General features: G+C 39.6%; 1 protein-coding gene across 1 annotated transcript in view; it reads right to left on the bottom strand.

Moving 5' to 3' along the window:
- Positions 1 to 22238, bottom strand: part of LOC146007152 (myosin-4-like) — a 58610-nt gene extending 36372 nt beyond the window's left edge. The window contains exons 1-20 of the mRNA XM_083145527.1: positions 22035 to 22238; positions 20943 to 21086; positions 19724 to 19880; positions 19515 to 19542; positions 17333 to 17453; positions 16617 to 16709; positions 14961 to 15024; positions 12037 to 12135; positions 10534 to 10637; positions 8984 to 9122; positions 7999 to 8117; positions 7762 to 7911; positions 7495 to 7665; positions 6191 to 6500; positions 4433 to 4500; positions 4257 to 4344; positions 3761 to 3878; positions 3396 to 3519; positions 3026 to 3162; positions 1280 to 1535 (exon numbers count right to left, since the gene is read on the bottom strand). Coding sequence (XP_083001653.1) covers positions 1280 to 1535; positions 3026 to 3162; positions 3396 to 3519; positions 3761 to 3878; positions 4257 to 4344; positions 4433 to 4500; positions 6191 to 6500; positions 7495 to 7665; positions 7762 to 7911; positions 7999 to 8117; positions 8984 to 9122; positions 10534 to 10637; positions 12037 to 12135; positions 14961 to 15024; positions 16617 to 16709; positions 17333 to 17453; positions 19515 to 19542; positions 19724 to 19880; positions 20943 to 21086; positions 22035 to 22238 — 2694 coding nt within the window. The remainder of the gene's footprint in view (positions 1 to 1279; positions 1536 to 3025; positions 3163 to 3395; positions 3520 to 3760; positions 3879 to 4256; positions 4345 to 4432; positions 4501 to 6190; positions 6501 to 7494; positions 7666 to 7761; positions 7912 to 7998; positions 8118 to 8983; positions 9123 to 10533; positions 10638 to 12036; positions 12136 to 14960; positions 15025 to 16616; positions 16710 to 17332; positions 17454 to 19514; positions 19543 to 19723; positions 19881 to 20942; positions 21087 to 22034) is intronic.
- Between the last annotated feature and the right edge of the window lie 258 nt (positions 22239 to 22496).

The raw sequence follows: 22496 nt of genomic DNA, 5'->3' as shown, positions 1-22496 counted from the left end.
TAATTGCTGAACCTATCTAGAGCAGTGTACTGTATATTGTGGGTTTTTTTGTTGTCTAAATGCTGATTGGGCTCTGTCAGGCTCAGATACACATGCAGCATTTGGGTTCATTTTCTCTATAATTTGGGTGGAGTCATTTCTACCCATAACTATGTATTAATCTCTTAAACAGCACCGAGGATCTAGGTTTGGGCGGAATTTCAAAAACTCCTCCTAACCTGCACTATTTCTACAGCATTGTTTATAAACCTTGTAGTTAAATTTCAATTTGTACTGTAGTTAATGTTTTATACTGTAAGGGGGGGATATCCAATCACTATTGTTGGTTATTTGGATACTTTTTTTTCATCACTTTGAACTGTATCTTTGTATGTACTTTGTAAGGGGTTGCTGACCCCTTGTGGTGCAGTATAAATTAAGGACGATTATGATAGTAATAACAATAAGAAGAATGGAAGTTTTTTTATAGTATTTGTGACTGAATATTTATTTGTTAAATTATGATATACTGTATGAGGTTGTTACGGTTTTTTGAGCTTTTTTTATTTTTGCTGGATTTGTTCCTGCACAAATAATTAGACAGATTTTACTAACAGGTGTTTTTTTTTGGTTTTGTTTTTTCAATTTAACGTTCATTTGAGTTGTGGGTTATTGTAGACAGTGATAACCATTCCTTTTCGGGAGATGCTTTATAAGAAATGTGCCGAATTGTATCCTGCAGAAGATCCCATTAGGTCACCATCCTAAGGATGTGGGAGGGTTTCAGCAGCTTTTAGTAAACTTCTACAGATAACCTACTTTTTTTTTGTAGAGCGATTGTGGATAATGACTTAACATTGTACAATCAATCTTTTATAGTTCTAAAATGTTCTATAACTTTAGTGATTGTGGGCCTTATTCTAGTTCACTCTTTCTGACAAAATCCTTCTTAGATGGACAAAACCATGTGCACTGCAGGTGGGGCAGATGTTACTTCTGCAGAGAGAATTAGATTTGGGTGGGGTTTTACTTCAAAGTGAGATCTATTTGCAGTGTAAAAATAAAGCAGCCAGTATTTACCCTGCACAGAAACAAAATAACTCACACATATCTAATTTTTCTCTGCACATTTTACATCTGCCCCCCTTCAGTGAACATGGTTTTGTCCATCTAAGAAGGATTTTATCAGAAAGAGTGAACTAGAATAAGGCCCTTAGTTTGGGTGGTATATGTACTTTGATAAGTACTGAGCATTTATACCTTGGTTTGCCTGTACAAAGCTGACCGCATTTGTACCTACCGAATGCACTTGAAGTAGGAGGTCATTTTTTTCCTGCGTTAGGGTCACCAGTTTTTCTTCAGTTTCTTTCCTCCGCGTTTCTGTTTTTGCAAGTTCCTCTTTGGTCTTTTGAAGTTCTTCCTTAAGATTCTGCATCTCTTTCTCTGTCTCTGCGCTCTTCAGGAGTGGCTTAATTTTGAAATACAATTTCATCCATGGCCAATGCTTGACATTCGTAAATGATCGAATATTGTACTGAATAGTTGTTATAGCGTCTCTGCCAAAAAATTGCAAACAAAGGAACAGATGTACAGTACTGCCAACCCTTCTGCACCACAAGAAGTTTCTGAGCTTGCATTACCAATAGTCATTACATATGAAGGTAGGGTCACAATTACAGAGTAGAGTAACCATTCAGCAACTCCACTCATTTTATAAGCATCGACTATGGTCAACTTATACCATATGAACATTTGTGCAACATATTCATAGAGCCTTGACCACATTGCAATTTGTCATAATTGCATTATTAGAATTACTAGAGCAAAATATTTATTACTCTTAATGAAATAATTATCTTACTGGTTTCTGTAATCAAAGGAGAGAAAACATGTCTTAAGGCCCCCATACATTAGTCTAATTTTGGCCGATTTCACACGATTCCACCCAAGAAATCAGACCAAATCGGATGTGCTTGACATCCCATCACACCGGAGTTGTAGGTCGGACCTGTATGCGATACATCGCATGTGAAAGGACCGCTCAAATGGAATCGGATGGGCATACACTGCTGTGGGACATTGCAGTATCGTATGGCCAGCTTAGGTTGTAGGTGAGTAAGCTGGCATGCGGGGAATGGGAGAAGAGGCTGGCAGGAGGGGAGAAGAGGAGGAGGCTGCATACTACTGCAATATGGAGGTGGAAGAGGAGGCTTGCTTAATGGGAGTGTGTGAGGAGGCTGGCATAAAGGAAGTAGAAGAGGAGGCTGGCATGAGGGAAATGGGAGGGTGGCAGGAGGAGGGGGGAGGAAGGAGGGGGGGGTGGAGATGGTGGCAGGAGGGGAGGATGAGGCAGCATACTGAAATCTGGTAGTGGGGAGGAAGCTGGCTTAATGAGATTGTGTGAGCAGGCTGGCATAAGGGAAGTAGGAGAGGAGACTGGCATGAGGGGGGAGGAGGCTGTATGCTGCTAAAAAAGGTTAAGGAGGCTAAAGCAGGTCCAAGATGAGTGGGTGTGGAAGATCGCATGAGGGGAAAGGAGGAGGCTGCTGTAATGAGAGGAGTGTGTGAGGAGGCTAAAATGTGAATGGGTAAAAAAGGCTCACATAAGGGGAGAGAAGGTGTCTCAAGTGTGTAAGAGATGTGCTGTGAGGTGGGCAGTGAGCAGGGGAGGTTTCTGGTTGCCCGGAATCCCCCCTCCTCTTGGCAAGTGCATTTAATTATGACAACAATAGCACTGGTATATAATATGATCAGTAGAACTACTGGCTACTACATTTTAATTACTACTATATTTGTACTGTAAATATGGTCACTGTAGATTTGGTTATTAAGTTTGTGACTTAACAGCCATTTCTCCATGTCAAACATTTATTTTAGAAGAATTGGTAATAGGATAAATTAAACCGCAAATACAGTACCAATTTTTTGGCCTTTTTGAGGCAGTGTACAGTATATTTCATATGTCTACTTGTATTCCAGGCACACAGTAAATGAAATGTTAAGCTCTATACACTCATCATTTTAATAGTGATGCCTAAAATGCTACCTCCTTTGCATCATCTTCTTGAACTCTTCCCTCATTAGATATCCTCTACATATAGCTTGGGTACGTGTGATCAGCTGTGACAGGCGTTCATCTCTCATTTCTTCTAGAAGACCAAGAAGTCCTGCTTTGAAGAAGACCTGGAATAACATGTTCCACATGTTCAGATAGATAAATAGAGCCCTACGTCTATGTGAGTTTCAAGTACAGTATATTTTATGGTAATAATAGGAAAATAAAGATATGGAGATGAGCATTATACATTTTGGATAAACAGGGGAGTGAAACACTACATATTAACCTGTGATTTAGCCTGATGTCTGATAAAGGATGAAGAACCCCAAAGATATATGTGCAAGCCAATTATACAAACCTTTGTGTGACCAAACTTGTATTGGGTGTGATCAATATCTAAAGAGCCAAGAAGCTTCTCGCTTGCCTTCTTGCTGTCAATGAAATGGCCATCGGGTATGGCACTGGCATTCAGGACCTTATACCTAGCAGGGGAGATAATATATATATAAAAAGTCTTAATTAAAAGTGTTAACAATTTATTTGCAGTTTCTTATATAGCTCAGCAAATTCCATTGCGCTCTACAATAGGATACCTCTAATGACTAGTACTCTTTATTCATTGTAGCCTATTGCTTCCTAGCAGGAGTTAACATTTTAAACTCGAAAAGGTAAATCTCGAAAAAAATTATAATTGAAAAGCATTCAATGACAGAATGAGTTTACCGCTGCTTAAAGTCTCCATAGTGGACTCTACTAGGAAATCCCTTCCTGCAAATGCGGATACCTTCCAGCACTCCATTACACCGCAGCTGGTGGATGACAAGGTGATTATCCATCACACCTATGAATTGAAATAATATAGTAATTATTAGGTTGTAATTACTGTAGGCATTTTTTCTTTGAGTATTACAGGTCCTAACATGCTGGGCAGTATGTAATTTTCTGAAAGTCTACCCATATTTGTAAAGCAACAATCATTTGCTAGGGTGCTCCAAGATGAATTTGCATCACAAAATCGGCCACAAAATTCAGATGTTTAAGTGTGGCACATCTAACTGCAATTAGTGAAACATTGCTAGACTACAATATTGCTTTTAACATTGGATGAAATAGTGGTGGGGACAATCACAGTGATGGCAATTCTGAGAATTTGCTGTGTTCTATACAAAATGGCCATTTAGAACTTTTTATTTTTTTAACACCACAAACAAAATTTTACCTGGAGTTTTAGTCTCATTGGGAATGAGGCAGCGTACAAAGTGAGGATGAGTTGTCTTCAAGTTGGTCATCAGTTTACTCAAGTTTTCCTGTAGTAGAAAATTAGACAAGTCAGAAGAAACTATTATATGAGCAGACATGATTCTTCAAAAAATAAGAATTATATGCATACTGTACCCTGAACAGCGCTGATACAGTCTGGAAAGAGGATCCTTTCTTCTTGCCTCCAGATTTACTTGCACCAGCTGAATAAAAGGAAAACACAAGTAATGTAATGATCTATTTTTCATGACACTCGCGGTCTATTGGTCATTAACTTCTCAATGATAATTTATATTAGGACTAAAAACACAGGAGATGGTTACAGTTAGGATACGTTAGGAGAGGACCAGGGTTAGGATATGGGAGGGGAGGTTTAGGCACTAGAGAGAGGGTTAGGGATAGGTTATAGTATGGGAGGGTAAGGGTTAGGCTACTGGAAAGGTCAGGCTACAGGATTGTAGGTTAGGGTAAGGCTCAAGAGCGTAACTACCATAGGTGCACGGGGTGCAGCTGCTATGGGGCCCAGAGCTGAAGGGGGTTGATCTTTACTGTTTAAGTAATGTTTTACACACATTTAACATCATAAGTTGCTAAATAGGGGGCACTTAAAAACTTTTGCTATGGGGCCTACGAATATCTAGTTATGCCTCTGGTAAGGCACTAGTAGGAGGCTTCAGTTTAGGCACTAGGCGGAGGGTTGAGCTATGGGAGGGGTATGTTAGAGTTAAGCTACAGGAACAAAGTGTTAGATTTACATTATGGGAGGGAAGGGTTAAGGATAGGAATTAGGTAGAGGGTTACATAGAATTCTTAGAAACATAGAATTTGATGGCAGATAAGAACAAAGCGGACCATCTAATCTGCCCCTTTTGTAGCTATATTGTTATATCAAACCCTATTTGATTTATATGTAAGAACATCCTTATGTCAGTCCCATGCATGTTTAAATTGTTCTACTGTATTAGCCTCTAAGACCTCTGATTAGGCTATGTGAGGGATGAGTTAGGGTTAAGTTGCCAATACACTGAGGCTATTTGGTCCGATTTTGGCCGCTTGCGACCAATCGGGCCGTTAAATCGAACCAAATCACCTCTCCCTGACATGCCGTCGGGTCCAATGCACGGTCCCATATACTTCAGACCCGACCAGGTGGTCGGACCTGCTGCCCGTCTGACCACCTATCCTGGGACCTCCCTCCTGGTGGCGAGGGAGGCAGGAAGCAGGGACACATGCAATCCATCACAACGGATTGCATGCGTCCCTGCCGCCGGGAAGGACCTGGCGGCTTGCCAGGGTATCGGGTGTCCAAACACTGCTGTGAGGTGTATGGGCACCTTTAGACACTAGGGGGGGAATTTACTAAGATGGGAGTTCTATTTCACATGGGATGTTGCTATGGGCAACCAATCAGATACTATCTATAATCTTCTAGAAGGTGCTAAACATCCTATGTGAAGTAGAACTCCCATTTTAGTACATTTCCCCTAGGTATCATCAGCACACCTGGAAGACACTGCTAAAGCAATACCAGGTCACCACTAGACCACCAGGGATATTATGTCAACATTCTTATTATATCAACATTCTAATCAAATTAACATTTCTTATATGACAATATAACATTTCAGCAATATCATGTAGTCAATATAAATATGCCAAGCATTTTCACATTGTCACTATGTCAACATTTTATGTAAATGTTATGGATGTCAACATAGTGAATTGGGAAAAAATATACCCCACACCTGGAAATACATACTGTACATACAACATTCATTGCAATTGGATATCATTATTTTGAAATTTTAGATCTGCTAGCATAAGACATTTTTCAAACCAAGAGTAATAAAATATAATGATGTTAGTGGTGGGATGAAAGCAAGTAAAATGTACCTTCTTCTGCAACAGAGAAAGCAGAGGAGATTGTGGCAAGAAGTTTGACAGAAGATTTCTGGTACAGTCCAATTACAGTCTCATTCAATGGGTCCTTGTTCTTCTCCAGCCACCCGGTAACATTATAATCCACGGTACCCGCATAATGGACTAGTGAAAAGTGAGCTTCACTTTTGCCTTTGCCTGGTTTAGGCTTCTGGAAATTAGGTGACTTTCCAAGATGTTGGTCATAAAGCTTGTTCTTAAAAGTAGTATCTGAGGCCTTTGGAAACATGCACTCCTCTTCAAGGATTGAAAATATTCCCATTGGCTGCCAGAATATAGACACATGCAATAAAGTTAGAACAGGCAAGAAAGCATCAGCAAACAATCAAGATTTTATTTTCTAAAAAATTCAAGATAAATGATAAGTAAAATTTGATTGGTTGCTACGGGCAACATTTCCACTTATAACTGTAGTAAATATATATAGAAGGCCATATCCTTCAGTTTTTTGTTTTGTTTTCATTATAAAAGATTTAGGGCCTGATGTATCAAGCGTCACAAAGTGATAAAATGGAGAGTTATAAACAGCCAGCCAATCAGCTCCTACCTGTCATGTTACAGGCAGGGTTTGAAAAATAACAAGTAGGAGCTGATTGGCTGGTTGTTTATCACTCTCCATTTGATCACTTTTTGAAGGTTGATACATCTGGCCCTTCATCTGCTGAAATAAATTTTGGTCATGAGAAAAATCAAGTTGCATAGGTTCATATGAATGCTAAAGCTTCTGGTTAAAACTTGTGGTATCTCAGAGTATCTTCTGAGATGCTGCACACCATTTAACTTATGGAAAGAGAGGAAATTAGATCTTGGAGGCTACATGATAATTGCATCAGGACAAGTTGAACTGTGGCAATGTTCTCAGGAAGACTATGTGATGGGGTAAGTCTTTAGACACTATCTAACTATGGAGAGTCTAGTTATGTATATATCCATAATTAACATAGTAGAACTGGAGGTATTATCATTTTGAGTACTTCATTTCAGTCGGTCCATATAAATGTTTATTCTAAACAGAAAACCTCAAAGTTTCTATGTTTAATCTTCTCTGTTCCAATTTACTGTACATTCATAAGTTAAATACAGTATAGAAAAGAAAAGTAAAAGCAGGATAAAAAGTGTTAACTATGCTAAACACATGGAATTTGAGATAGCATTTTAAACAATTCTAGTAACGCCCCAGTTGTATACACTGATGCACCTTTTGGTCATCATGTCAAATGTTAGTCACTATACAGTAGTAATTTTGTGACCAGATTTACCTTCTCAATAAGCTGAATGCAGGCAGCCAAGTCCATGCCAAAGTCAATGAACTCCCACTCAATCCCTTCCTTCTTATACTCCTCTTGTTCAAGCACAAACATGTGATGGTTGAAGAACTGTTGCAGCTTCTCATTGGTGAAGTTGATGCAAAGTTGTTCAAAAGTGTTGAACTAAACATTCAAAGGAACAAATAGCAAAGAATAAGCTCATTGTGACAAGAACATAAATAAACCTACTGTATATCCAGGCTACAGAGTTGAACTAACATCAAAAATCTCAAAACCAGCAATGTCCAAAACACCAATGAAATACTGCCGGGACTGCTTTGTGTCCAGCTGCTGGTTGATTCGTGTCACCATCCATAAGAATAGTTTTTCATAAACGGACCTGGCCAGGGCGCCAGTTGAGTTGTACACCTAGAAGATAAATATACCCAAATTAACAAATATGCATTCAGTAGCTTTGAAGTCAATCGGAAGAATAAGAATTACCACAATGCTCACCTGCTGTACATTCTGGCATTTTGTAACAAATTCATTTCCAACTTTAACCCTTGGATTACAAAGAGCTTTGACCAGATCGGATGAATTGAGGCCCATCAAGTAAGCCACTTTGTCTGCATCTGTAAAAAAGGATCTAATTTTATTGAAAGACAGATAACACTCTTGGTCATCAAGTGGGTGTCTGGATAATTCCTCCAGATCTACACAACACCATTATATTTTATTTTACAGAAACCTCCAGACCAGTGGTTGACTTCATGATCTTGGTCCAAAGGCCTGAATCTATTTCCTTGTGTACTTCAAAAGTGCAGAACTTTAAAATAACATAATTGAACAGTAAGGTTTTTATCCTAATTGTGTTCCAAAACCATGTTTGCTATTATGGATTGGTGTATATAAAGATTCCATCATCAGTATTCAGTCATAGATTTTCAACTGGTTTTATGAAAGCCCCAGGGACATCACTTACCTTGGTGACTACCAGTGCAGTTTGTAGACTACATGCATGCGCCTATGACATGAGTCACTTAAAAGGTGACATGGCTTCATAGAAAGGGTGTGGCCTTGTGGCCCAACCCCTGATATCGTTACCCCGGGGGTCCAAGAGATTTTGTGCTGCCCCCGGAGATTGTCCTGTTGGCAGTGTTGGCTCTGTGACCAGAGCCAAGTGCTGTACATAATGTTATATTCCACACCTGGCTAATGTCAATGAAGAGAAGCTTGCATTTTGGTGTCACCTCATAGTGCATGACAACCAGGAGCGGCTCTCAGCCCCCACACGCTCTAAGCATCCCACTGGAAAGCAGAGTGCTTTTTGATCTCATTGTGAGTAAGAAAAAACTATCTCGGAAAGTCTATTTTGTAATGGAGAATGCTTTCTCGCTTATCACTTCTCTGAAGACCCCAACCCAAGCACATATATTAAAAAAGAGTGTTCCCATCTCTAATTTCTGAATTACAGTATTTCACCAAACATCCTCCTCACCTTCTGTGCCATCTGGCTCAGCCTGATCCTCACGTGGTTTCTGCTTAAACTTCATATTACCATAGTGCATTACAGCACCTGTCAGTTTATAGATCCCCATCTTCTCTTCTTGGTTAAAGCCTAGGATATCTATAGCCTCCTGAGATGACAATACAGATTGGATTTAATCACAACAATTAAAACAAGAAAAAGCCAAAAGGGGGAAATCTGTATTATTACTTTTTAAATAAGCAACCACAAATGTTTCATTCATTATTTAATGTTTATTAGCCTTATCATTAAGGCAACATTACAAATTGACTTAAAGGTGATGCTAATGATAGCATCTTTTATTGTCCCTATGTGTTCTCTGAACTGTATTAGAAGATTCCTCAATTTGATTAGGAGTGGAGCTTGTTCTACCTACCTGGCCTTAGTCATATTTGTTGCTGTCTGAAAATATGAGTTCTTGCTGGAGTTTGTGTCTTAGGGGGAGATCTAATAATATTTGCATTTAATGTATATATTAATGTTCATCATTAGTAACTTTCTAACTAATAAATACTACACATAACACTACCAGCAAGGAAGTAACTTCCATAGGTGCAAGGGGTGCAGTTGCTATGGGGCCCAAAACTGAAGGGGGCCCATCTTTACCGTCTATGTAATATGTTTTACATGCATTTAGCACCATCAGTTGCTAAATAGGGGGCCCTTACAAACTTTTGCTATGGGGCCTACAAATATATAGTTACGCCTCTGACTACCAGCACTATGTGATACATCTGATCTTATTTTCTATAAGAAATTAGGATCCAGATTGTTATTTAGACAAAATAAAACTAAATGGTCAATCTAATTTGGTTCCCGTGCAAATTTGTTTCATGAAACTTGTCGGTTTGCAGTAATTAGTGGTAATGGTGTGCAAATTATTTCTACAATGTGCGACGTGGGTGAAGTGCATGAAAAAGTGACGATTTTTGAAGGTGTGACATGGCTGATGTTATACTTAAAAAAGAAAAAACATTACAGGTCATTGTAAAGTAAGAAAAAATTAAAAAAAATATCCAAAGCAATTAGTTTTGGCTGAAATAAATGTTTTCATTAAATTTGGGGTACACAGGCTAACAAAATAGTTGACTTGGTGTTATTTCAGGCTATTTTATTGTCTTTACCCCAAAAAAAGACAGTAAAAGGAAGGGGGGGTTCTGGTGTAAGTCCTTACATTTTTAACTTAAGATAATGATTTTCCTTACCATTTCCCACCCTCGGGAGGTTGTGCATGGGAAAAAGGAGATAGTCAGCGGGTAACATATGAGAGGATGTGTTTGCGTATACATCCCCTCGTATGCTAGCAAGGGGATTTGGGTGTGGGGGTGGGCATAAGGCATATGTTACATCTCCCGCACCTGCAGTGCAACATGGTTTTTCCCATTTGCATGCTTTTGCAAGGTGAATGAGGCCCAATGTTTCTACAAATGCCATTTGTTAGTAATTGATGATGACTAGGCCCCTAAATTATCTAAAATGTAAATTGTAGAATGTAGTTGAAAGCAGAACGTGTTACTTACATCGGTAGCTGCAAGCTCTTCCGCGTCATCTATACTTGGGACAGATATTTCTCCCATGCTAGTGTACTGGTAATCATAGGGGTTGGTTGTTATCAGCAGCATTTCTAAAAAAAAAAAAATTGATAAGCATTAAGTCCTCACTACTTGTGTAGTTTAACGGCAGCAGGGAAATCGCATTGCATGCCCAGGGCCGCCGAAAGGTATGCTGGGCCCCCATAAAATTTTGGGTGTGTGGCCTAATCAACCCCCCAAAATGTTTAGGGGGGTTGAAAAAATACTAAAGTCGAGGGGAGGGAGTTATTGCCCAGCCCCCACCCCGCCCCTCAGCAGCCACAGCACACACCTACTGCATGTGCTGTGCTGACAGGAGCAGGCTCAGCATGAGCTCTTACGCTGTCAGTGAGATGCTCATGCTGAGCCTGCTATAAGCACAGCACATGCTGTAGGTGTGTGCAGCTGCTGCCGCCCAGGAGGGAAGGAGGGGGTCAGACCAGGGCCCCAAACGGGCCCCTCCAGCAAGCCCGGGCTCTAGGCAGCCCTGCACATACCTCCTAAAGACTGTCTAAAGTCCCTTCTTGGAAAACAGTTAGGAGCTGGATAATGACAGTTAGAAGCTGAGAGATTAACAGGTACTCGTTAACAATTTTTCGTTAAGGATATGCCCAATAACATTATTGTTAACAATATATCGCTCAAATCGTCTAGTGTGTACGCACTATATCATTAATGATGCACACTCCCATGGGTTGTTAATGATATCCTCTGTCACCTGTACATGCAGCTCAATGTTTACTTTTTTGTCCTGGTGTCGTCACTGAACAATATCATTAACAATATCGCTCAGTGTGTATGCAATATATCGTTTGCCCGGGAGTTTGGCGGAAATCCTTAACGATATTGCGCATTGAGCATATTGTCTAGAGCATTGGGGGTTTACCTTGACACTCCAGCTGTTGTTGAACTAAACATCCCAGCATGCTCTGCTTCAGTTTTGCCATTTGGCCATGCTAAAATTGATGCAGAGCATGCTGGGATGTGTCGTTCAACAACAGCGGGAGTGTCATGGTTAGCCATCAAGGGTCTAGAGCAGGCATGTCCAAACTATGGCCCTCCAGCTGTTGTGAAACTACAAGTCCCATCATGCCTTGCCACAGTTTTGTTATTAGGGAATGATAAAACTATGGCAAGGCATGCTGGGATGTCTAGTTTCACAACAGCTGGAGGGCCAGAGTTTGGACATGCCTCGTCTAGAGTGTACCCAGTAGAAAGATAAATAAAACCAACCACTGCTACTTTCTGTCATTTGTGAAACACAACATGTGAATATTAGTTAGAAGCTGATTGAATTGTACTTTGTCTCTCTACAATTTATATATCTGCAAGATTTAATACATCTTCCCCTATGTAACTAAAATAGATAGACAGGTAGACAAACATACAGGTCAGTTCTTCAAAGTTTCAGAGAAGGATGTTAAAATGAATTTTAAAAAAGTTTGTACTTACCAATTATATCCGGCTTTTTATTGGACTGCACCTGATAAAATATGTGGTAGCTTCGCTCCTTTGGTAGTTGAAAGGTTACTCTGGACTTTTCCAGCAAATCTACAGCAATATGCATAAAAGTCAGTATAAAATATCAAATCATTAGCATTAATTACTCTTTTTTTCTTGTTATTGAAGCAAAAACATTGTAAACAGATTTAACAAGACATACAGTACGATTCCAGCATAAATAACATTACTCACAGTTTTATGTAATATACTGCGCAATAAACATGCCAATGCACTACCCTGGGCATCAGTTATAGCATATAAACATTCATATAGCCAAAGACGTGTAAAACTACGGAAAAGCAACTATTGATCGAAATAAAATGCAAATAACAAACTTCTTTTATAAAAAAAGAGAGAGGAAAAATAAAAGGGTCTCTGGCACTTGTCCATTGGGCAACGTAATAGGAAAGTCACCAAAAAGACTGAGTCCCATACCTTGGGTCAGGTGCATACTACAATGGATCTGGATTGCATTAAGGTTGGCAAAGCTGGTTGTGGTATAGCTTACATACAATTTCTAGGTCCATCGTCAATAGGTTCAACCCCAAAAGGTTTAATTAGTGTACCACGTTCCCTCGGATGGCTCACCATGCTTCAGTCCACTTCCTATTGGACTCCATGTGAATGGTGAAGTATTAAAAAGTAAAAAAAAATAGGAAGGTGGGGGGGGGGGGGAAGTGTCGTAAAAATCTAATGTTGACTTTTTAATGTGTCAACATTTTCACCATATTTACCATTTGTATGTTGACCATATGGTGTTGACCTAAACATTGTCAGACATATGAATACCAGCAAAAATGCATTAACTTTTCCATGTATCAAAAAAGGAAGAGGACTTCTCTTTATAAAACATCATTTATACCTGTACATTTGAAAAGCAAAAGTAAGTTTCTCCCTATACAATTCGCAAGTGTGGTATATTCATTTTTGTAAAATAAAAAATAATTTTCTTGCTGCAGCATTTATAGCAAGAAATAATTCCCTACTGCCCTCTGTCTCTGCCACCCTCTTGGAAAAATGCCCAAAACAGTGCACCCAGGATAAGAAGGCACAAAGACAACAAGATGGGTCTCAGTTTCCCACCTTACACACCTTCTAAAGCTCTGGACCAATGTACACTCCCAAAGATAAATAATAAAGGTCGGCCTCCTCCCTAGCACATCTTGAGGAGAATGAGAATCAGATAAACCCATTCTATACTGTCTGTGAGGAGAGGGGGGGGGGATAATATCATATGATACACATTTATTTATAAAAAAGTATATGTACTAGCAGACAGCATTGTGCTAGAACTCACCAATCCTAGAACTAGGTCATTAATTGAAAGTTGAGAATTGTTTCAGCCACTGGTGCATCCCTTGGCTGACCAAGTCATGATCTATGGCAGTGGTTTCCAACCCTAGTCCTAAAGTACCCTAAACAGTGCATGTTTTCCAGGTTACCCGGCAGGTGCAAAGGTGGGTACTTGTGTATTATCACGGCGCCCGATTTATTCTAAATCGTATACGATATCGCATACGATTTATCGGCCGATTTTCAGCCGAATTTCCACGATTCCTGCCGATTTGCATGCTATTCCATCCTTACACACCCCCACTATCCAAGTAAGCCCGAAACGTGGAGAGCGGATGCAGTACGCCTCCTCCCGACCTGTTCATACCCCCACTATCCACGTCAGCGTGGCGAGCAGACGCTGAGAACGATCCCAAAGCGTGTCGATTTCGCGGACGCCGTGATAATACAAAAGTACCCAAATGTGCACTAATAATTCAGACACAATTTAAAATATCCACAGGTGCATCTAATTATTTCACCTGTGTGTGGAGACCTGGAAAAAGTGCACTGTTGGGGATACTTGAGGACCAGGATTGTGACCCACTGATCTAGGTCTTTACTTGGGAATTTAGAAAAGCTAGAAATGGCCTTACACAAGTGTATTGGTCAATGTCTAGAAAGACATTGGTTTAGCAGATTATGCCAGTCAGCAGCTGAAAATGCCAGCACCACGGAGGTTATGTAATGTTGTGCTTGAAAGTAAGCTAGGAGATTATGGGATAAGCTAGAAGAGTGGTATTTCACAGTTGTCTCAAGGAATGTCAGGTGTCGTCTCGCATAGAAGTGAAGAAATTAATTTAAAGAATGAACATGACCCCCTCTCCCAACACACGCACATACACAATGAAATGATAGGCCACCCTTCAGTCTTGGAAGTCTTAATTGCACAAGAACAGTAGGTGGATTGATTTATATTAAGGCAAGTGTCACAGCCGGTGCTGGGCTGCGCTGCTTACCCGTGTGTCTCCAGCTGCGGGGCTTGCTGGCCGTCCGGGCACAGGCCTGGGGAGCACGGCAGTCCAGTCACACCAGCCGCATCCATATTCCACCCGGGGCCTCCGGCGTGCGCTCCCGGCATGTTTTGTGGCACAAAATGTGCCAGAGGTGACTAGTTGTTAGTAAGGGAATCTTTCAGACCTTTAGCTGAACTTCCTGATCGTGAATATATAAAACTTATTTTGGAACCATTGTAGAGAATAAAACGAATCAAGGAGTGTATTAGAAAAAACATCCTGATCTTGTAATCGGTCAAGAATCTCAACTGGGAAGCATGATTATAGTTAATCACCCCACTTAAAGATCAGTAAAGATATCATTAATATATTTGAAATATAATACAAAATTAACTGTCTTAGAATCCTAAAATTTGATTTGGGCAGATATATAAGTGTCCTTTTAATCAAATGTACATGTAGATATATAGATTTTGTTTATTTACGAGAAATGGTAAATGTAATGTTTGTTGATGTACTGTATTAGCACACCTTCAAATAATTATCTACATTATAATGATAATTGGAATAATCTAGATCACTTACATGTTTCAATATCTGCTGAGGACAGCTTTCCTGTTGCTCCAAAGTGGATACGGATGAATTTACCCTGTGTTGATTAAATTAAACATTAGTACAATTCTTTCAATATTTATAAATCTCCAAAAATTGCAACAAACATTGAAATATTTTGTACATTTAATGCTTAGGCACCTTTCTTCTGGTCAATTTTTTTATTGAAAGCTGTTGGCCAGAGGAGGAATGGTGCTTTAATCTAGTTTGTGGCAGCCTCCAGAACTCCCCACAATTTTTCTATTTGGTTGTGGCAGCCAATAATAAAGGAGGAGACAAGTTCCACTCTCTGAGTGCTTGGTATAAGAGTAGAGAAATGCGGTCCACATCTGCCAGAAGTGACGAACCCCCCAAAAATGCACCACTTCTGGTGGCCTGCCTCAAACCAGAAGTAGAGGACCACAACACTGTCAGTTAATGGTTTTCTTTACATATACTATTTAAACCACACCTTACACAGCTTTGAGGAAGAGCTACAACTCAAAAATGATAAAACTAGCTACATGTTAGATACTTAGGGTAAAATCCAGTTTACCCTCTGTGCAAATCATTTTCTGTTTACAATAATTGATGTGCGGGTTCGGTTTTCTAGAAACCTAAGGAACCCGAACTTGTTGTTTCCAAGTGATTCTAAGCCGCTGCTCAAGTTTATCCTCCAGACTAAGGGGCAGATTTATTAAGCTCGGTGAAGTGATAAAGTGTCTGGTTTTTATCACCGGACAATCATCTCCTAACTATGAAGTTACAGGCTTGGTTTGAAAAATGACAGGTAGGAGCTGATTGGCCGGTGATGGAAACCAGACACTTTATCACTTCTCCAAGCTTAATAAATCTACCCCTCAGATCTGAAAACGAGGCAAAACGTAATTCTTCCAGTATCAGCTCTCTTCTGGATTGGATTGCATAAAAGTTCTTGTGGTAAATCCAATGACATTTTACAGAGGACACCAGAGGGTTAAGGTGTGTCTAGGGCTGTGGGCTCCAGATGACTGAGTTTGAGGACCTAAGGCCTGGACAGGTTTGATCTTTTTTTATATTGAGACATTGCTTACATTGTATCAAACACAAACACATTCAAAGGTTACATGAGCATTTGGTTACATTGTGATACATAATCCATTACTAGTTTGAGTCCAATCATCATATAACAGATCATAAGAATAACATCAAATAAAGATTAGTGGTCGATGTAAGGAAACATTCAGTCCAGGGGGACAAGAGGATCTTGAGCAGCTATCCTAGTAAGATACCATGTAGTTGATTTTAGGCTATCATGTATCATTTGTCTCGTGTTAAGAGGGAGAGTTGGTATATAAGAATTCCATAATAGAAATAATTTTTCCACATGTTTACCTCTGTCAACAATTGCATCCGCCCAATCCATCCTAAATAGGAAGTGAAGTCTGGTTAGGAATAAGGGAAATTGTGGAGGGGTGGGGTCAATCCAGCCTTGAAGGATGTTTTTTCTGAAAGTAGTTTTTTACTTTCTGTTGTCATTCGGGTATTGGGATCAAAGATGCCTAATACTGCCCATTCTGGGGTAAGCTGGACGATCGTAATTAGTTTGGCTTCCGAATAATGTTTTACAAAGATTTGATCAGTTTTAAATTATCCAAGTTGTCAACTTACAAAACGAGAAGAGTTGTCATTCCTCACAGTCTTGGCATTGCCAAAAGCCTCCAAAAGAGGATTAGCCTGGATAATCTGATCTTCAAACGTTCCCTGAAAAAAAAAAGCAACACATCAATTATTATATCTTTGCTAAGCTATCTAAAGTAGGTGCTATCTTAGAAAAGTAGGTGCCCACACACTAGAAAGATCTGCGATCTTAAGATGTGCGCATAAATTAGCCTTCACATATTTTGTCAATCCAGGATAAAAGATTTCAGGCAAGCGCACGTCTTCACCAAAGATTTCTATTAAGATCACATGTGCATTCCTATTGATCTTTCATGCTGCATGCCCAAACACTAGAACATTTTTTTGCTGATTGCCCGGTTCCGACTGATTGGCCGAAAATTCAGCCGATTTGTACCGATAATCGATCGGATGCATGCTCCCACAGATCTTTTGCTAAATCCTCTGATCTAACATGCTGCATGAAGCATCAGAAGATTTAGCATAAGATCCATAGGAACACACAAGGGATTTTAAGAGAAATCTTTGGTGACGATGTGCGCTTGCCTGAAATCTTTTGTCCAGGATGGTCAAAAGATTTTGAGACTAATTTATGTGCACATATTAAGATTGCTGATCTTTCTAGTGTGTGGGCACCTTAAGCTATTGCAAACCATTAGACAGTACAGTATGTCCTGTTATTAGTCTTATCTATAGCCCTATCTCACCTGGATCTTGCTCGCTGATACTGTTTCTTTTTTCTTTCCAGAATCTCCAGTAGCTGCAATTATTGCAAAGTACTGAATTACACGTTTCGTGTTCACAGTTTTTCCAGCACCAGATTCTCCACTAAAATGAAAAGATACCAAACTTAATCAAAATAATAAAACAGTGAAACATCAATACCAATACTACTAGACATTTATATTAATAATTTAAAACAAGCATAAAAATATTTATAAATCACAAAATTATTTTTCAATATAATGTTTAAATAATGAAATTTTAAGTCATAACATAATGGTTTGTTTATTTAAAAACAAGCAGGAAAATGTCAGTAGTGTAATGCTAGGCATACAAACTACAATTATCTGGCCAAACCAACTCAATATTGGAGGATCGGTCATATACTGTAGTTGGAACAGGTATGTGGGCAGCCAATCTGGTAATATTGATCAGCTAGACACGCCAGATCATCCAGCATGTCCCTCCAATTTGATATTTCCTAAGCTGAAAGTTGGAAGGGCGTGTACCAGCCCTCCGTTGCGGACCCCTAGCTGTCCTGATTGCCATCTGCGAACTAGGCTTCACCAATAACAGCCATGTTCGAAGGGGTAAATTAATTCCACCCCAACAACAGTGCCGCCTGGTCTTACGGATGACAAGGCTGCTACAGGAGGTAAGGTACCACAAGGGTAACTGGCTAAAGTACATGCACCTTCAATACCCAAAAAACAAATGCAACAATGCAGGAAGATGATATTGGTAAATTTAATTACTGTATGTAACAATACACAAGGTGGAACCGTGGTTGAATAAAATAATGAGATGTTGAATGCAACAATGCAAGAGAGATGACACCAAAAATATAATAATAAACTAGGACTGGCAACCCCTGACTTATCTTAAGAGATAGAGAATGAATACAGTACAGGAGTTGCTTCTGCAGAATGACAAGCAGGCTGTGACACCGCAGGGTGAACCAGGAACATGCTAACAGAGGCACTATACTAGACAGGCACACTGGACGCTATAACCGGCGCCATAAGCCTGGGGAAGGTGCCTTAAATTCAAATCACCCCATCTGCAGGTGATGACAGCCGCCGCTATTGCATTTTCCAGAGTCCCTGGGTGAAAGTTCGGGGCATTACCTAGCAACGTCCCCGAAGCTTCCCAGCCCTGCCACATGGAAGATGGCCACCACCAGCCCCGGTCCCTGAGCCTGCAGCATGATCTCTGAGTGCAGCGCTCATGGACACAGAGAGACAGCAGTGGCAGCGGCGAGAGATGCTAACAGCTGCATTGGACAGTGTAAGCCCTAGGGGAGTAATAGGGCTATCTATCCTCTCTGGGGGCAGAGCACAAATGTCATATATTGTGTGTTGTATGCTCCAAAAATCTGCACTCTCCAAAACTGCACTGAGACATTTTATCTGTACCAGCCTTAGTTTTAGAGCCTAGTTCATGAAGTTTTCAGGGCTGGTGGCCTATTTGTGAAAATAAAATATCATCCCTCTCCTCCAAAAAACTAGTGAAGCCCCTACCGGCCTGATTCAGACCTGTTCATTAGACTGCATATATTCGCAGCTTAGTGAACAGGTAAACATCACACACCCACCACCCGACCAAATGCTCGCCACACACTGCGCAAATCCCCGCATTTGCATGTGAGGAGATGTGTATGCTTACACATCTCCTCGCATGTGGCCGTACAAGTGAAAAATCATTCCATGATTGCCAACCATCAAATACTTTTTTCCCGTTCGCAAAGACTGACTTTTTTTTCTGACGGAGATGGCCGAAAATGGGTTACCTGCTGATGTCATGTGTTGTCTTCAGCCCGCCCTGAGTAGGCTTAGACCCACCTGCATTCCCTTCCCTTCATGGGGATTCCCATAAAACGTTGGGCGTTCCCCTGTTAGGACCTTCAGGACATAAGCATGGAAGTCCTGAAATTGCAAGGGATGGTTCTTATCGGAAGAGCTGTCCCTCGCATATCTGTTCTTGTATACCGGCATTATTAAACATACGGTAGGTTTGAATGCAATAAGGAGCAGGGTGCATTAATTATGCAATTCATGACCCATCCTACCCTTGATGTTTTATGCATGGCAATATGTGTAGTCCTGAGAGAAAATGAAATAAAAGTCAGCAACAAACTGTATGTAAAGATGATTATATTGAACTTACGTAATTAGTACAGATTGGTTCTCTCGATCTGAAAAAAAATAAAAAAATAGTGATTATAGTCTGTCCATTTCATTCTGGATTGTATTGTTTTATACTTCCAGATTCAACTAATTTCATGTTCTTATGGGGTGCTGGGAAAGAAATGATAACTTGCTCAACTTTCTAATTCCACTACCATTGAGATTTAGCTTATTTGTAGAAAGTCTTACCAGTTAACATGGACTGATAGGCGTTATCAGAGATGGAGAAGATGTGTGGTGGAGCCTCCATACGCTTCTTCCCTCTGTAGGCATTGACTACCTCAGGGTTGTACACAGGCAGCCACTTGTATGGGTTCACAGTAACACAGAATAAACCTGAATATGTCTAGGAAACATAAGTCCAATATCAAACCAGGATTTAAGCTGTCTCTGTAAGAACTACAGTCTGAGATTTCTGGATTAATATAAAAAATTTTTAATGACTTTACCCAGTTGACATTATTGCTCAGATTTTGAACTTTACCTAAATTAAAATAATTTTATCATATTCAGTCATCTTCAATTATTGCGGTGTAGTTACAGAAAAAAATTGATTGGTACAATATACCTTGAAAACTGTTTTTGTGGTAGGCATTGTGCATTGAAGAAAACTAGTCAAAGAAAGTCTTTACATTTCCAGAGAACAGCAAATAGCACATTTTGAAACTATGGGTCAGGTGGTTAAAGCTTTAAAACATGATTAAGTGGAGAGTGATAAACAACCAGCCAATCATTTTTCAAACGCAGCCTGTAACATTGCATTTGAATATGATTGGCTGGCTGTTTATCACTTTTGAAGCTTGATATACAGGGGGAAATTTACTAAAGAAAATTTGTAAAAAATAGGTGTATTTGTATCTAGAAATACACTTATTTTTGACATTTACTATCCCGAAAATACGACAATTCGTATATGTATTGATGTGCTATCAATACGAATACAAATTGCTGTATTTTCGGGATAGTAAATATCAAAAATAAGTGTATTTCTGGATACAAATACATCTATTTTTTTACAAATTTCCTTTAGTAAATTTCCCCCACAGTATCTGGCCCTAAATGAGAAGTTGGAAATAAGAGAGTAACTGAAAAAGGCAACCAGATTCAAAATAATTAAAAGTCTTCTTTGATGGCATGTCACACCAGCTAAATGGTTCCTTATCTTTAGCTAAAATGTACCTTGATCCAATCTCCATGATGCTATAGTCCGTGCCATCCACCTCTTTGAAGTTATAGACAGTAAAAAATGGGGTGGAGTCAGATCTGGGGACATACTGTATAGACCACTTACCTGCAACCACAGGAATATGCAGAAGGATGGATACACTTTTAACTGATACATTTTTTTTATTTCTTTCAACAAGCCTTATAAATACCTAGACCAGCTTGAATCAGACTAATGCCTTACATAGATCATCCAAGCTGCATAACGCTCTTTGAGGTTGTACAGAACAGATGGCTCGTTAAGGTGTGTAAGTAAAACCATATCTTCAATCTTATCAAACTTGGGGGGGTTTCTTGGAAAAATGTCATCTTCCTTGACAGTCACAACCTAGATAAAATATGAAAAAAATATTTAGCATTTAAAGATGGAGATATACTGTAGGTGTAAATTTACTAATAATGGAGTTCTATTGAAGATGGGATGTTGCCCATAGCAACCAATCAGATGCTACTTCTTATTTATTTAACACCTTCTAGAAGATAATAGGTAGAATCTGATTGGTTGCTGGGAACAACCTTGTATCTTCAATTGAACTCCCATCTTAGTAAATTTACTCCAGTGTCCCATAACCTAAAGAATCCAATTCAAATTACACATATTTACCTACAAGGCCATGCACAACACCCCCATTATACTTCTCACTACTACCATACCCACTCAGACATCAGCCCATCAAATGTTTAAATGCTCATAAAAAGGAAGTGTAATGGGAATGAATGGTTGAGGGCTACATTAAAAACTATGAATAAAGGATCAAATAGACTTGGGGTTAATTATAAAGCTGAAAAGGGGGCAGAATACACAGGCCAGTGATAAAGTGGTGAGGAGGGTTTAAGGGTTCCATGGCAGGAGGAAAGACAATGATTTCAGAGTTTGAGATGTTGTTTCTAAGAGGAAGATGGCGCCATGCAGAAGGATGAAAAGAGGCGAGTGGAAACAGAGATGGAGCAGTTTTACAATTAAGAGACATACCAAATGTGGATAACTCCTTTAAAGCAAAATAGATTGTGTTGATAATTTAAAGCAGGGTTCTCCATCTTTTATAAATTGCAGATGTAATGAAGTCCAAGTTCAACGACTTGGAATGGTGTGATGCAGGACTAATTCAAACTTTTTTAAAAGGGGCAATTATTTAGAAGGCAAAACCATGCCTTGTAAATGATTGCTGCTTTAAAAACCATCCATGTTTGGCCAGCATCCTGCACCTCTGGTAAACTTGGTCGCTATTACTTTTGTCCCTAGGTTTCAGAAGAATAGAAGACAGATAACACTTACACTTCCATTGTTGGGTAGCACCGTCACATTTTTTCCTTCTCTGCTCTGAATAACTCCCTTCACAAACAGCTGTTTACTGTCCGTAACATACACAAAGGTCTTGGCATCAAAAGGCTGATTTTGGTCCTCTATACGCTCTTTCTCAGACTTGCGCAGATACTGTGCGGCCTCCCCAAAGACTAACATTTCGTGGTCTCCACTCATGGCTACGAGTTTCCTGAAAATCAGACATATATGTACAATACAACATGGAAACAATGAAACCTTGTCCAATAAAAAGGTATTTGTGAAACATTCTGATAAACCATAATGATGCTGTGCTGCATCTGACAGAATTATATTTACATTCTATAGATTGTAAGCTTGCGAGCAGGGCCCTCCTACCTTTTGACTGTCTGTAAATACCCTGTTTGTTGTACCACTGTCTCCTTTTGTAAAGCGCAATGAAATATGCTGTGCTAT

This window comes from Crinia signifera, chromosome 6 (genome assembly GCF_055691185.1).
Source record: "Crinia signifera chromosome 6, ASM5569118v1, whole genome shotgun sequence".
NCBI classification, from domain to species: Eukaryota; Metazoa; Chordata; class Amphibia; order Anura; family Myobatrachidae; genus Crinia; species Crinia signifera.
The sequence above is the reverse complement of the archived record's forward strand: the minus strand, read 5'-3'. Positions and strand labels throughout refer to the sequence as shown.